This window comes from Alligator sinensis, unplaced genomic scaffold (assembly GCF_000455745.1).
Source record: "Alligator sinensis unplaced genomic scaffold, ASM45574v1 scaffold131_1, whole genome shotgun sequence".
In the NCBI taxonomy this organism is placed as follows: Eukaryota; Metazoa; Chordata; order Crocodylia; family Alligatoridae; genus Alligator; species Alligator sinensis.
In genome coordinates, this window is record NW_005841830.1 from 7,589,911 (window position 1) to 7,607,327 (window position 17,417).

Sequence of the window (17,417 nt, forward strand, 5' to 3'; positions counted from 1 at the left end):
TAATACATGTGGGGGGTTGTGGGGGCAGGGTGTTAGTGTGTGCAGTTTGTGGAGTATGCAGGAGGATAGGGGCATGTGGGGACTCCCTACACACTCCGTCCCATGGCACACAGACTCCACTATGAGCAGCAGCATATGAGGGCAGCCAGCGACTCCAGCCAGCGCTGGGCGTTGCAGCTAGAAGCACAGCCTGCCCTGCCCACCTCTATTGTGGGGGCTCCACACAGCACGCCTACAGCTCCTGCACTTGGGAGTGCACAAGGTGGAGCTGGCTGCCTTCCCTGCCCCCTGCTGCACAGGTCCTGGGACTCTGTCAGAAGTAAAGGGGAGCCCCACAATATTGCTGTATGTGGCAGATATTTTTTGTTCAGACTGTACAAGGAAACCTGAAAGGGGGGGGGGGGTTAGGATTTATAGGTTGAAGTCCTACTAAGCACTGAACTTTAAGAGACTGAGAGGTCTCTGAGAGCTAAAGTGGTATCATGGATAAGAGGGATCATCAGAGAAATCAGGAGAGTGTCACTTCACCTGGAAACCTGGAATTCGTAAAACATTGAAAACACTCTTCAGCTTGCACATGTTTGTGGTTTCTCAAAAATAAGTTACTGCCAAGGCCTACTATAATAGGTGGCAAATCTCTGTAAAAATATATCTTTTAAAAGTCCAACACTAATCTCTAAAAGAGAAAAATTTATATATACCTCTGTTCAGGCAAGATTACCCAGAAGTAGCCCCAAAAAATCACAGAGGGTCACTCTATAAGAACAGAAGAAAGGGCAGGGTAGTACCTTAAGGACTACTTCGTTCAGAGAGGCATAAGCTTTCATAGACAAACTACATGTTGGCATGTAATGAAGTAGATGGTCACCCGTGAAAGCTTATGCCTCTCTGAACCAACTAAATCCTTAAGGTGCCAACCTGCCTGCCTTCTGCCCGACTCCAAACTAACACAGTTAACTACCTCTCTAAGGACAGAAAAGACAATATGCAAGAGGACAAGATACCAATAATTACTTGGTTTACTCAAGTGGCAGAGGTATATGGTAGAAGTACTTCCCCTCAGCTTAAGGTCACCCCAGATAACCTAAACCATATGAGCCATCTTTCCTGATCTATATCATCTTTTGTGCCCACACCAAAGCTATCCACATTGTGCTACAAGTCAAGAACAGCACTAAGATGTATCCCAGTTTTCCTGCAGAGCCCTTCAAGTAATCAGTGTGCAGAGTCCTTCTCTCCTTCCAGCTATGTATTTATGAGTAGTAAAGAGGGGAAATGGGGTGCATAAGAGCCAAAAAGAGGTATAGAGAAATATGGGACTGCTCCTTGCAGAAACTGAAGAACCAGAAAGGCTAGGAGATAGGTAGAGACAAGGTCCACCTCATACCTGGTTCATCAGAATTTCTAGTCAAAGGGCTAACCATCACTATGGCTTGCACTTAAGAGTTAAGGTATAAAAGATTACCATGTATGAACTTGAGGATTACCTTAAAGGTGAACCTTAGCTTTAAGTGTAAAGATAACTTATAGATTCCAGACTGTTGATGACCTGTCTGGATCACCACGATGCCACACAACATAATTTGTTTCCAGTTAGTCTTTCTTCTCATCTCCACAGCCCCAAACACCTAAGATGTTATCTACAAATAATTACCATTAGAAAACAAACCATGAAGTTTGTAAAATCAAACACTAACAAGTAAGGAAATGCCACAATTGAGACTGCCTGGTTAATTTTAATCCCTGCCTTCTCCCCCCACCTCCATGTATGTATTATTATACCACTGACTGAAAGTTCCCATGCTACTTTTTCCCCCCAGAGGACCCCTACCTCACTCAGCATACAGGAAAGAACTGGTCTGGGAAAATCAGTGTTGTGTGAGGACTTTTTTTTAGGATTCCTGCTTCACTTGTTGCAAAAGCTAGGTGTAGAACAAATTAAGCAGGGAACTGCAGGAAGAGAAACGATTGTCTCATGATTAGGGCAGCTGAATGTTCCCCTGGAGAAATGAATTTCAGCTGTCAAAGAATTTGTGTCTAGTTAGACGGGTCATTTAAACTAAACTTCAGTCACTAATCGATTGCTCCTCATTTTCTAGTTGCCCCATGGAATCCAAGAGAGTCCGATGAGCTGAACAGTCAGAACTGCAACCCAAGTTAGTGGAACAACCCAACTTAGTTTTCTGAACAGAGTTTTTATCAGCATTCTTGCCAAAGTCTCTTCAAAAACAGGTTTCAATCATTTCAAACTGGGCATCCAAAACCAGCGAAGATTTTTGCCCTTAATCTTGTGCCTCAATTCACAAACTGAAAAACTTGGATAACAACTCCCATTCATCTTACAGAACTGCTTGAAAAATGATTAAGTTTTATATTTGAAGCACTCAGCAGCAAGTGTGAATCATACCAAGGTCTGCAATAATTCTGTCTTTAGTACAGGTTCACCAATAAAGATTTTTGGGCTGATACTGATGGCCGAGTATTGGCCAGCCAATAATTAGAAGAAATCAAAATCTTCTAATTAAAAGAAATCAAACCTTACTCATGAAGATCCTAGTAAAATTAATTTCCTACTGCTACCTTCCCCGCTATTGATTTGAATAATATAATCCACAATATTTAGTATGTGAAACATTTTCCATCCCACAGGCAGCTCAGCACTGGTAAATCTAAGAAAAGGAAAATTTAAAAAGAAAAAGAAAAAAGGAAGCATCAACATCTGTTAACCTACAATACATGAACAAGCTCTAGTTTTATGATTGCCAAATTCAAGCTACAGAAAATAGCTGTGCATACAGATTTTGAAAAGATGTGATTTATTAAATAGCAGAACTACTTAACGAACATAAATATATAGCTGCATTACAATCTGATAAATGACTTTGTAAGGTAATATCCTACTCAGTTGTTCTTGTGTATATTAAAAATAGGATCTAAAATCTCTTGCAGAGCCAACATACCTCAGGCTGAGAGATTTGGAAGGTATTATGATTATGACTCATGCCATACCTAGAGAGGTTGTGGAATCCCTATGCTTGGAAGTTATTAAGACCAGGTTAGGCTAAACTTCCTGAGGTCCCTTCCAGCCTTACTTTTATAAGGGCTCTGGCAGATGTTATATTGTCAATGTGATTAACATGTTAATCATGCCATACATTGCAACAGGCCACATGTTCAGCCAATTCATGGCACCATTAAATGGCAAACCAGCTACAAAGATGTTTCACATATAAATACGCATCTATGAAACATCCTTTTGACTGGTTTGTATGGCACCTTAAATTAAATGCATGGTACACATCTTAGACCTGGGGCTGTCCCCACCAATGTTGACAATCGCCTAACAATCAGGCTGGGGAATTTTATGTCCTGTCCCAAACAGTGTGCATCGTGCCATGCACATTTAAAAAGCAGTTATGTGAAATAAAAACGTCTGTTAGTCTTGAAAACCATTTTTAAAAACAAAAGGATGTGAAAATAGTCTTTAAATTCAGACACTGCCTCCACCTTCAGCTTGCGTAAAGGTTTATTAAGAGGGAACATGATAACAGCCTTTGAATATCTGAAAGGCTGTCATAAAGAAGGAACACACCTAGTCTCTTTTGCTGCAAAAGCAATGACTTAAAATTGCAGCAAAGCAGGTTTAGACTGGATACCAGGAAAGGCCTCTTCACTGTTAGAACACTGAGTCAGTGGAACAGATTCCCAAAGGAAGTTGTGGCACCTCCATCACTGGAAGTCTTCAAGAAGAGGGTGGATAAACACTGCTCAGGGATGATCTAAGAGCAGCTAAGAACTATGCTATAGGCATTTTCTGGGCTTTGCTGATTGTCACATGGGACAAGAAGGGAATTTTTTACTTCACCTTCCTCAGAAGCACTGGGTGACTGCCAACGCTGGGGATTTTGAGTGGGGCGTACCAGCATTCCTGTTTAGACTAAAATCCCGATGTTCCTAACTAGAGGGTCTTCCCTTCTGCTCAATGTTAAAGGGCCTGCCGCATTTGGAGTCAGGAAAGAATTTTACCCTACACCCAAATTAGTATGGAATGTGAGGGTTTTTGCCTTCCTCTGTAGCAGGGGGTCTGGTCCTCTTCCTTGGATCTCTTGAACCTATTTTAATAACCCCTTCAAACAGCAGGACACCAACCACCACTGTTCCCCTGCTGTACCTGTGGCAGGTTAAGGTGCTATGCCTTGTAGTTGTCTGTAGTTTGAATAATTGTTTAGACAAGGATTTCTATGGGCTACTTTGGATAGGGATGATCTTGCCACAGGCAGGGGGTTGGTTGGACTAGATGACCTCCAGAGGGCCCTTCAAGCCCTACTTTTTAAGATTATAACATTATATTAAAAGTTAAGCAAATACTTGTTTCGATTTAAATAATCAGATACTTATTCAAGCAGCACTGCCACCAATCCTCCCAGTCCCATCAACTGCTGCGGCACAAGTGCAGCTACCAGCTGATGGGGAACTGTGCCAGGGCTGGGACTGAGCCCAGGCATCTGGGAGCTGTGCCTCTGCCACCACTACTATTCCCCACACCTCAGATGCAGCACAGGTGCAGCATTCAGTTGTGAGGAACTGAGCCAGGACCAAGCAACAGGAAGCTGAGTCCGCACTGCCACTGCTTCTCCCCACAACAGCTGAACTGCAAGAGCAATGTGGAAGCTGCCTCACTCAGTTCCTACCAGCTGGAAGTTGTGCCTGTGCTGTAGGCAGCAGCAGGAGAGGAAAGGGCACGGCAGGTAGAAGCAGTGGTGATGTGATCATAGCTTCCACCTGGCCCTAGCACAGCTCCTCAATGCCCAGCCCCCAACTCCACTGGCCAGATCCAGCGGCTGTGTGAGTCAGATCCAGCCTGTGGGCCATGTGTTGCTGACCCCTGGTCTAGAAAACATACTCAAACCCTTTCTAAGGCCTGGCTGTAGGCCTTACTAAAACGTGGTGTTACCTAGAAAAGGTAACCAGATCAGGGCAGACCAAAATGGGGCAAGTTCTTGACTCCTGGAGCGCTCACAAACAACACTCTGCTAACATCTTTAATTTAAAAAAAGATGGTCCACCTGGAACACCTTTACTAACCTGTAGTTTTACTATTGTGCACATAACTTCCATCTATACAGGTCACAATGCTTTACAAAGATTAAAGCCATGTCTGAACATACTAGTTGGTGTCCTGAAAGCTAATTAGCATGCCACTTTACCTGGCTTATTTGTTGTACTCATTCAAAGTTAGCTCTGGTGTTTCTGCAAAGTACTACATTGTGCCATGTAAGCACACAGAGAAGGGAGATGAAACATTGCCATATAAATCTGTATATTGCCATAGAAATGGCTGAAGACTGTTTCATATAATGTATCATAGCAGAGAGAAAGAGTTTCCACATCATGGAAAGCATAAACAATAATACAACATACTACACTAATGAAGCCAATAGGAAACAAGTTTGAGAGCAATATTAAAGTCATGCACAACTGTCCCCATCTAGGAGAAACACTCCCTTTCTTTCATTTTGAAAAACCAGTTTTCTGCCTGCTATGATGTCTCTCCAAATTACTCAAAGTATTCCAATAAAACTGAGTCATATTTACTTGTGTTCCTATTTCTCTCCATATGATCCATCTGGAGCTTTTAGAAAAAGTATGGCTGATGCATGGAGCCATTTATAAGAAATTAACAACATTGAAAATTTAGACAGTTACTGACCCAAAGTGATGTGCTATTTACTCATCACCTGTCTACCCACATGGCTTAGACTGTTTTCTGAATGTACCACTCGTAGATTTCTTCAACCCGGAGATACAATTATGTTCACTGTCAGATAAATTAATTATTGACCTTGAGCCATCAAGTGCAACCTCTCAAATATATTTCAGAACTAATCTTGTGACTGATGCCTTTGGAATGTGGTAGTACACTTTGTAGATGATGTCAAGATCCAAAACTAGCTATGTAAGAGTTAGACTATATCATCCCTTTAAAAAACAAGCTTCACAGACCTAGCCGATGAGTGACTTCTAAACAGTACTTAAAAAAAAAAAAAAAAAAAATTGAGAAAGGCATATAAAAAAAATTAAAGCAGCACACAGTCAATGACTTGTGCTAGTAAATCTTAAATTAATTTGATTTTAAAACTTGATGTTCCGTATTGCTTAACAATATGAACAAATCTAACAAACATCCTACTTTTATCTCAAAATACAAGATTATCTTCACATCGCTATTCTGTGTACTATATGCACTCCAGTGTACAAGCAGGTAAATTTTTATATTCAACCTAACTAAAATATCCCGTGAAACTTCATACAGAAATTTTTCAGAAGAATGTCATCTCTATTAAGAGTAAGTTACTGGAAATGGAAATTGCTGATTCAACTACCTTGATAATTAAGAAAATCTCTCAGTCAACTACTCTACTAAGGTTCTGAAATGCAGAACAGGACAAGTTTTCTAATTAAAAGTACTTTTACTGAAAGGCACCCGTATGTCAAATACAATAACAATCATTTGATATTTTCACAGCCTGTTAAGAATTGCAGTTTGAGAGCTAAACAAGAAGTTCGTATTTTAGTTATTTAGAAAAGTTTCATTTTTCTGTTCCCCACTCTGTCTCTCTCAAACCCTTAACATAGGTATTTCATAAACAATTTCATAGCTAAAGGTGAATCATTCTTACTTGGCATAAGGAAACATACATGAAAACGTACTGCTTTTAACTTCTCTGTTGAACACATATAGTGTTTGAGTAGGCAACATATATGTTCCATCCCGGATGTCAATGGTAGTTTCCACCCAACATTTTGGGTAAATAAGGGTTTTTTGTTGTTGTTTAAATTAACACATTCTTGCCATTATATTGGCAAGTATATTCATACTATTAATTATATTCATACTATTGCTATGAAAAGTACATTAATAAAGTTACTCATGTGATTAGAAAAAGATTATATGCATAATTTTCTTTTTGCATCCACCTGAAAGGGGGAAAACAAAAATAAGGAATACAATTTAAAAAAAAATCATTCTAGAAGCTCAACTTTCATCTCTCCCTATACTACATGTTTCATTCTTTCCTTTTATTAGATTTATTCAATTCCTTTTCTTTTGAAACTCATGAGCTCTACAGCCAGGATAGCATCTCTTTTTAACCTTTCTTGTTTCATTCTTTTTATTACTATTCCTTTGAGTAGCATGGCCTCCCTTCAGCTGTTTTTTGGGGGGTTTGGGAGGACGGGGGTGGGGGCAGAAGAAGGGAAGGCTCAGCAGTTATCATGCTCTATCTTTTCTCATGAGCTCACTCTTAGATCCGATCCATTCCACTCATTCATCCTCTCTCCAAATACTACTACTTACCTAATCTGGTCCTCTTACAGAACCCTCAGACCCATCGTCTTTTCCTTTCCACCATTTAGTTTATGCCATATAGGTGGAAACATTCTCATACCTTCTCCATTCTCTAGTTAGGACAACATCTGCTGTAAGAAATCCCTCCAGTCAGTCAAAGTCACAATGAGTAAATACATTCCTTAACCCACCTCAGACATCACCTCTGCTCCCAGCTGCGAAGAGGCTGAACAGTAGCTAAATGGGACCAAATACTTCTGTGCATGAGAAATCAAAGATAGAGGCTGAAGTCATTAGCAGAAGCTCTAATGCAGCTAAACGTTCTTCTCTGGTGGTTGATTTCTGTTGTCCAACCATTTTCTCTGAGTGAAGATATCTAAGCATATATGTCAGGATGTAATTATCCTGTCCCTACGTTTGCCTCAAAACCATAGGAGGGTGCTCCTATGCATCAGTTGGCTAAAATAAGTACCTTGGACAGGTTTACAAGACCTTGTATATGCACAGAATACAGAAGTCATTATAATCATTTTGCTCAACTGTTTATTCCAATGATATGCACATTCTGTACTTCCCAACTTTTGAAAAATCTGATTCATAGCAAGTAAATCCTCAAGTCTTTTGTAACAAATCACCTTTAATTTATCTGTCTGTATGTCTATTTTTGTGACTCATCTAGTCCTGGATGACTTTCCTTTCATTGGTTGAATCTGCTTGGGAACACAAGGAGATTATTTTCTTGACAAACTGATTCCTGGTATATTAGTAGAACACAAAAAATCCACTGTACTGGGAACAAACGGAAGTTTTCCATAGCAAGTACCATCTACAACTCCTACTAGATCCAACCTTTGATTTTCAAGTGTTTAGTTCTTCTGGCTGTAAAAATAAACTTCCGAATCATCTGCAGCACTGTCTTCATAAAGTTGCAAAGAAAAAGATCACAGATTAAGTGGCAGCACTTTCAACTGCCATAGCAATTAATGCTACCACTACTTTCCCACCGCCAAATTTCCAGACTTGTGGAGAGCCCTACAGACCAGATGATACTGCTTCAACAGCCAGATCCAGTCTGTGGGCTATATCTTGGTCATCCTTGTACTACACGATCACCACTTTCCTCTAATGCTAAAAACCTTATGCAGAGAATTTCTATCAATTAACAATTTATTTTGATAAGGTCAATTATAGTTCACTCTTTGAAGCCCTAATCTAGCAAAGCACTTAAACCAGGGGTGGGCAAAATGCGGCCTGTGGGCCAGGTGCAGTCCACCAGGCCACTCTATCTAGCCCGAGGGGCCCCTAAAAAAAATTTAGAAAATTATATTTATCTGCCCCTGACTGCCTGTCATGTGGCCCTCGATAGCTTGCCAAAACTCAGTATTCGACCCTCCACCCAAAATAATTGCCTGCCCCTAACTTAAACACAACCTAACTTTCAACACCTGCCTAAATACCTTACTAAACCGAAGTCTGAGATTAATCACTACCAGAAGCATAACTAACAGCCAGTGAACAGGGCATGAACCCCAGGCACTCAGTAAAGGGGGCACAGCAGCAGAGACCATGGGGAAAAAAAAAGCACATGAGGCTCCAGCTGTGGGAGATGCTGCTACTGTAAGGTGAAGTATCAGCATGGCCACAAGCAAGGGGATTTAACCCCCTCTCTCAGCCCCACAGCTGTTGGCACCTCCCTTCATAGCAGCAGTTATTCCTTACGGCTCCAGGGCGTGATCACTACCATGTTGTTTCTGATCACTCCAGCGACTATAGTCTATAGACAATACACTCCAGTCCAGTGAATCTCAACCAAGGGGGGCACAGCATCCTCTGGAACCATGAAATCCTTTTTTGGGTGATGCACAACATTAGTAGTATTGAGTGTATAAACATGACTTGCAAGATTAATTCAGCAATTTCAAATAGGACTACATAGTGTCAAAAATATTCTGACCTGTCATGGTCCTTCTATAGCAAAGAATTCAGAAAAAGATTGCTTCAATATTTTTCCATAATCAAGAAATGAGTGAAAACTAAAAGCTGGCATTTTCCAAGAGGTGCCTCAAGTCTAATGAGGTTGAGAAGCACTGCTCTAGTCAAAGGTCACTAAGCATTTTACAGAATAAATTCCATCAAGAATATATTGAAGAAGAAAACACAGATTCAACTAGCAGAAACCAGCCTAAACACTGGGTTAAACGGCAATCTCAAAATCAGCAACAACTCTCAGATGAAAGGTTTAACTGCAAAGTCTATTAGAATGCAAAGTCAGCTAAAAGCCCCATTAAATGGTGTCCATTCATTAACTCTACCCAAAACAGTGCACAAAATATTAATACAGCATCAGATAAGGAATGAATGTTCTAAAGAAAAGCAGCACTGCTCAATTAAATCTCTCAATACTCAACCCAAACTTAACATCAATCTTCTCACCAAGGACTACATGCGTGTCACAAGGGACAATTTAAAAACAAATTATCCGAATGCAAGAAATATGCAATGGAGGCAAACCATTTCTCACAGAAGCACTGTCTCCATTCTTGATCAACCAAATGGTTTAAAGTATTTTATTCGAGATTTCCCAAATTTGGTTTTGTCCTATAAATACTTGATACACAAGCTTAAATGATAAAACTACAGACCCTCATTCTTTTTGCCTAGTCACTTAATAAAAAATAAACATTTGCCAAAATGCCATAGATTCAATAAATTTATTGAGAAAAAAAGGAAATATATGGAGAAAATGAGTAGGGAAAACTGAGTTCTTCTGCATTCTCTTCCATTTTCTTTATTTTCTTCTAGTCCTGATAAAAATTCTTGAATACTCTAACTCTCAATCCTTGTCAAGTATTTGTCAATTAAAGGTCTTACACTTTATCCAACGTACAGAACACTGAATGACAGGGGGAACTCCTGTGGGAAAATCAAAAGCAGCTGAAATATGACTGACAAGTTGCACAAGAAATTTATTTCTGCTGAATATTTCGTACTCAGGATGAAAGGGCTACTTTGTTATATCTAATCGTATTGCTTTGATTTTAAATAGTATTTTGATTTTAAATTAACTACAATAAAAGTGTATGGATCCAATGCTGAGAACCCCTGACAATGTTTTAAATGCACTAAATAAACCTATCAGCTCAAATCAAACAATCAAGAAATAGCATTAAAAACCCAATAACCAACTCAAATTGTTCATGTAATACCGTGTTTCACATGCTATCCATATCCAGAGACATAAGAGAAGGAAGTGCCACTTACATACAGCGCACTCCAATAGCTAACGAACACATACTGTTACAGGTCTGAAGAGGATAAATGTTTGAAAAGCCCAACTCCCAGGTATAAAGCATCTTGCCAAGCATTTCTTCTCTCATAGTGAAAGCTCAGGCATCTCCAGTGACTTCAATTACAGCAATGTCACAGGAAGGGAGAGCTCGTCTCTTAAGACTGATTCCCCTAACCCATTTAAATTTTTACAGGTCAAAAGCAACAAGAAACTAGGGCAAATTGTACAGCAGTTTTGATAAGCTTCTGACAAGGGAAAAATGCTCAGCAATGCTCACTGGCTACATTTCTCCAAACAGAAATAAGTAGCAGCCCCAAGGAGTAGTCCAGTTTTATAGGAATCTAATCTTGATACAACAAACTCATGAACAACAGGTGCAAGAAACAGGTAAAAAAAACCAGGGAAAATATTTTACCTATCAATAATCAGGAAGTACTTGACATGGTTGTCGTTACTATATTCTAAACCTATTAGCCGCCTGCCCAGACCCCAATTTATCACATCTGGTCAACATCATTCCTTCCTTTCCAGTTGCTTATGCTAGCCAACCAACATCACCTCAGTAACTCCTGCATTCAGATTTCAGACAGCTAACCAGATGCTAAGGAATGAAATCATCAGCTCCAGCTGTATCAGTGAAAATACAGACATTGCAATGCATGCCACCTTAATAGCCCTCTTCAGAATCTCACACACATGTTAAACAAGACAAGCGACAAAAAAGCAGCCAAAAGAAACCCAAAAAGAGAACACACTCGGGGGGGCATCCACACATGCAGGCATGCGAGCTTGCAGCAGCTCAAATAGAAGCGGTGCAAATTTGAGCCAGGGCTTCTTGCCTCGGCGGACATGCCCGGACATGTACTTTGGTGTGGGGCCCCACGAGGCCCCAGTGGCCCCAACGGTAGCTGCTACTGCCAGTGAATGCAGGGGTTTTTTTTTTTTAACTGACGGGATGCTGGGGCAGCGATCAGAGGGGCTCAGGGGGCAGGGGGGGACTAGGCCAGGCAAGGCAGCCATCGGGAGGGTTCAGAGGGCAGGCAGGACAGCGATCCGGGGGCTGGGGGAGCAGGTGGGGCCGGCAGGTTCCCCCCCATGGTCCCTTCCCCCAGCCCCCTCCACTCCCTACTTACTGGGGGAAACCCGGTTCCAGCTCCCTGCCCTTGGCACACTGCTTCCCCTGCATGGGCAGGCAGTGTGCTTCAGAACTGGGGAGAGGGCGCTTCAGCACAGGGGTGGGGCAAAAGATGCTCTGGCTGGCTACCAGAGTGTCTCTGTGGAAGACTGAGCCTCCAGTTGCCTCAGGGCACAGTCCAAGACTGTGCCCTGCCTTCCCTACTTTTGTTTCCCCCCATGGGTTTTGGAGGTTTTTTTGTTGTTTTTTTTTTATCCCAGGGGTCTAATCTTGCCCCCGCACTGCATATTGTAGTGCAGGGAATGTTTTTTCCTTCCCTGGAAGGGAATCTCTGGGATGCTACAGATTAACAGAAGGTACCAAGTGATTCAAACAAACACGTGTGCCTACATCTGTAATAATATTTGAATTTGACACATGTTTCAACTTTAAGGAGAAAAGTTATACTCTTGGGCTGATACACACCTTCAGTCGTCCATAATTTTTAAAGCCTTAGCAAAACATTTTTCACTAAGAATTATTTGTGTGTGTATTACCAATTTTTAAACCTAACACTGTTTAAGTAATTTATATATCAAAATAGAATTAAGTATGAAAATCTCATTCTTTATGCTGTAACCATAAAATTAAATGCTTTAACTCAAAATTTTAACAACCACCTTAACAATCAGTCATGATGAAACATACTCCAAAGAGAGAATAGGATGAAAGAACCTTCTTCATTAAAGAGATTTTTTTGTTTGTTTGTTTTACCAACACACACAATATGAAATAATGGGAAAGTGTTTAGACCAGTGTTTATCAACAAAGGTGCCACAGCACCGAGATCCTTTTAACATGCCACGGGGCACCGTGCAGTATTAGCACCATTGGTGTACAAACACCTACACATGAGCCACATCTACACAAGACACTTATTATGGAGCAGAATAATTAGTTTTGCAGTAAATGTAACATATCTACATGTGCATCCCTATTAGGCTGGAGTAAACTAATTCACTCTGCAGTAGAGTACTTGTAAATACAAGTACTATACTGTTGTGGAGATTTGTTTGTTTGTTTGTTTTTTGCTCTGCAGCAGTGAGCCTGTATATGCCAAGGAGGCTGGCTGAGCAATGAGGGTGTTTCAGTGCAGGGGCTGCCCACTGGTGAGCCCTGCTCTGAAGCTCCTTCGTGCCCCAGCCAGCCCCTTTTGCAGCGTGTTGAGCCAGGGGGAGCAGCCCTAGGCTGGCAGGCTGACCCCCAGGGCCCCTTGCAAGCCAGAGCTTCTCTGACCCAGCTCAACGTGCTACGGTCCAGAGCACACGTTCAAACAGCATGCCCAGGAGCAACAAACTCCAGAGCAATCAGGTCCCGAGATTTTGCTTTGCATTAATTACATGTGTTGATGTACCCACGGTTAACAAGATAAACCCAGAGATTTGAAATAGAAATGTGGAGTGTCAAAAACACTCTGACCTGTTATGGGCGCGCACAGTTCTTTGCAAAAAAATAACTGCTTTAGTATTTTGCCATAGTCCAAGAGAGTAAAAGCTAATAGCTAGCATTAGGTGTCTTGAGTCTGACGTTGAGAATCGCTGGTTTAGACACTCTACCTTTCATTTGTTGTACAGGAAAAACCCTAATATTCCAAATTTTTGAAGATATAAAACTCATTTGAGTCACTCAAACATTGCTTTTGGTGCAAAACTAGTGGAAATGACCAAACTATACATAGCCTACTATAATGTGACTGATACGATATACACGATATAAGCAAAAGAATAACATCTTGCGTGTAAATGGTCCTACCAACAGAAGGAAGGTAACAATATGCAGCCTAATAACTGTGTTGAATACTCAACGGATGAAAAATGTATGGGACATCAAAAAATGGGAAGAAGAAAATTAGAGCATTATTTATTCAGTACAATTTTTCAAACACTGTCTTCAGTAGTATGCATATTTCAAATATAATAGGCCACATGCAAGAATTTCATCACCAGCAAATTCAATGAAAAATGTAAAAATTACGTGAAGAATTAGTGTTTAGATCAGGAAGTTAAGAAAACATTTCCCTAGCAAAAATAGTTATCAAAACTTTTACCACAACTTTACTGACGTAAGGTAAACAGTAGTATGAAACCTACGGTTAAACTTGGTTAGACAAATATAGACAAAGGATGCTAACCAAAATGAAAAGTAATTAAATGGTTATCATTTAAGTCAGGATTAACCAAACCTAACCAAACCCATCCTACCTGTACTATGAAAAAACCACACAGAATTGAACCCTCATATTAAATAAGTTTGGCCATTGTTATTTAGAACTACTAATAGTGCTTAAGATTTTAAACTCCAGGAAGATGACATTTCTGAAGCAGAAAATTGATTTCTTACCTTCAACCCGTGATTCCAAGTGCTTATCCAGCTCAGCATCTTTTTTCACTGCCTCATCTGAGACCTTAGGGGCATTTGAAAAACAAACTAGCACAATACTCATGTTATCACGACTTCCCTATATAATGGAAAGGGAGGAGGAAAAGAAAAGGAAAAAAAAGGATGTGAGTATGAATTTATCTTAACCCCATATTTTCCTCCCTTGCTATTAAATCGCATCAAATAAATACTGTAATTAATTTTAACTGGACATATTTAATTTTCTAAATATTATAAATCCATGGTAAATATTTATTTCCACTCTCTTAAGTATTTCCTCAATTGTTGAAATATACCAAGAAGATCCAAGGTCAAACATCAAAAATAATGTTACCTAAAACTAATTAAAGTTTACAAATATTCTGAAGTCTAGAATGCAGAATGTTAATGCTAGACTGAGACAACTGCATCACTATCACTAACAGTTCAACTAGAGAATATTCAGCTGAGACTTTACAGCTCATTTCAAATTATTTGTTCATCCTAATTTGTCTTTGCCACTACCCAGGTTGCTTTTCATTTTTTGATGCTGGGAACTTCCAAAAAATAAATGAAATCATTCCATACTGTCAAAACACAATGTTCTGCCTGACCAAGGTGATGCATGTTTAGATGACCTGTAACTTTCAATAAAATTAGTAATGGAAGTTGTTATGCAAAATGATGAACTTCTAATCTGTTTTTTTTCTTACAACTGGAGTCTTGATACATTTTACCTAATCTTACCATGCAGCACATCAACACTGCTGTCTTGATATTCAAAGGCAGGGGCTCAGGCCAGTCACCTCTTTTGTACTTCTCTTTACTGCTCAATTGTAAATTGCAAAATTATAATTCCAACCATAATTTAGTGTTCTGCTGTGCTCCTGTCCTCAGTACATCCCGATTCTCCCACCTTCCACTCTTGCATAATCCTAGGTAAAACTCTTTAAAGTCATCTGTGAAGTTTGTATCTTTACTAAACTCTTTTATAAGACAACTAGATATTTTATTCTTTTCTATCTAAAACTTGAAAAATGACTGAGAAATTTCCTTGCATGTTCAGAAAGAACTTAGAAACAACTGTTACCAAGAGCTTCTTAACTAAACTAGAATGAAAAGCCAAGCGATGATAATCCCATGCCCTCTGCCCGTCAAAGCCTCCACCCTGGGACAGTTCCTACAAGCCGTCACCACTAGCTATCTTGCTACAAAAAATAAAACAGGACTCAACAGTTTGGAGGATAAAGCACAACCACAGCCTGATTACCTTTGTTTTGAAAAATCTCTTCTTGTCCCAAGCTAGAGAGGACTCTTACCTTCTATAGCCAAATGAAAAATAGTTGTTGGAAGATTCCCCCCTTATCCACAGCTGTAGAACCTTTGAGGGCAAGCTTCAAATTCAATGCAAAACTGGAAAATGCTGCAAATTTATTTACATGAAACTTGATACAAATACCCTACTTCTGCTCTGCACTCCACATACGCACAAAATTTGCCTATGTGAAACACAGACAGGAGACGAGCTTGATATTGTATGAAGTGCACAATAATAGTGATGACACTATACATGTACCCCATACATACTGGTTGTGACAGTCTCAAGAGCTTAGCTGTACTTTGGTTTTTGTTTAGAATAAAGCATTCTAACTGGATAAACATTCTTAAAATGGCAGGCTGCTCAGGTAACTAAGTAGACATATCTATGCAGAAAGTCAATATTCCATTTCTAGTTACAGTTAGCAAAGTGTTACTACACTTTTCTCTGAAGTGCCTTATCACTTAGCAAGGATCTCTCCAGTACAGTGAGGCCCCAAAAGAAGTGGAAACCCAAGAGGTAGGAATTTCTCCATGTATCAAGAAGGGAGGAGAAGTTATTTGGATCATCTGAATTACATTAGTGGAAACAAATACTTTTTCTTTATAGAGGATAATGTATTCATCTAAAAAATTATAGGTCAATTCCATAGCATCTTTTGGGGGAAAATTACTTACCTTATGTAAACAAGTATCCACTACCCAATTGCACACTTTTTCCAGGTCATCTGATACTTCAAGCCTAGACTTAACAAATTCACAGAGCTCTTCATTGCTCATTACATCCCAAATTCCATCACAAGCCAAGATGATGAACTCATCCTCTTCTGCCCTTAAAATTTCACAAACCTCAGGCTCTGGAGAAACCAGTTGTTCTGTAGGGCCTTTGCCATCAACACATTTGTAGTCATAGTCCCCCAAAGCTCGAGAAACTGCCAACGAACCATTAACACGCTGAATCATTACACTGCCTCCTGCATTCTGGATTCGCTCCTTTTCCCTTGGATTGCAAGGTTTGTGATCCTGTGTTGAAAAACAGACTTGTCCATTCCTAAAGAGAACAGCACGTGAATCACCACAGTTGATAAAGTACATATGCTCAGGTGAAATCATAACTCCCACAGCTGTTGATCCGCTTCTGTCCATTCCATTTCTGAGGTCTGAAAAATTGCGCATATACTCATCAATTTTCAAAAAGCCAGTTCTGATTCCACTCTTGACATTTTCCACTGAAGGCTCAAGAGCGGATCCTGGTTTTTCTGCTGCCCTAAAATCTTCATTGTTAGTGATGTGTTCTAATAAGTGTGATGAGCAGTAATTTGCCACACGAGATCCTGCATGACCATCATAGACAGCAAAAAAGGACCAGTCCTCTAAACCATGGGGAATACCTACAACAGCTGTGTGAGCATCTTCCATTTCCACTCTCCATCCCTGCATACTGCTGAGGCCATAACGCAAACCATTCCCTGCACCGTGAGCATTATGTTTCTCAGTTTTTGGTTTATCCAAAAATGCACCCATGTTTATTTAATATTGAATCTGGAAAACATAAAAGAAAAATCTTATTTATAAGCCATCCAACAATAGTATTTGCATTCAATTTTATGCATTTGTTTCTTTCAATACATTCAATTAACAATGGTACAAAGTGCATGTGTACATGGAATCTGCAAAGGATCCTGACCTTTTTCCTCCCATAACTTTTTTTTTTCTTAATGTTACCCTGTCAAATAAGATATTTTGACAACTTCTTCACCAACGTTTACAATGCGAATATTTTTTCTTTGTCACAGATTTATTTCACACACCTTGCATATGCACATGGAAGTCTTCCAAACAGGAAGAGCAGTTCAGGTGTCATCAAGACTCTGTCATCTAATCCAGTGAATTCCCTGACAGATTCAATCCACACTGAAGAAGGGGAAAGA

General features: G+C 40.0%; 1 protein-coding gene across 7 annotated transcripts in view; it reads right to left on the reverse strand.

Moving 5' to 3' along the window:
• Nucleotides 1-17,417, reverse strand: part of PPM1B (protein phosphatase, Mg2+/Mn2+ dependent 1B) — a 104,615-nt gene that overhangs the window by 28,210 nt on the left and 58,988 nt on the right. For 6 of the 7 annotated variants that reach the window (XM_025205722.1, XM_025205771.1, XM_014520840.2 and 3 more), the window contains 2 exons: nt 16,165-17,028; nt 14,152-14,269 (listed from right to left, as the gene is read on the reverse strand). In XM_025205722.1, the coding sequence (XP_025061507.1) occupies nt 14,152-14,269; nt 16,165-17,010 (964 nt within the window). In that variant the 5' untranslated portion in view covers nt 17,011-17,028. Of the gene's footprint in view, nt 1-14,151; nt 14,270-16,164; nt 17,029-17,297 lie in introns of all 7 variants that reach the window. The other variant, XM_014520787.2, reaches the window with a different exon arrangement.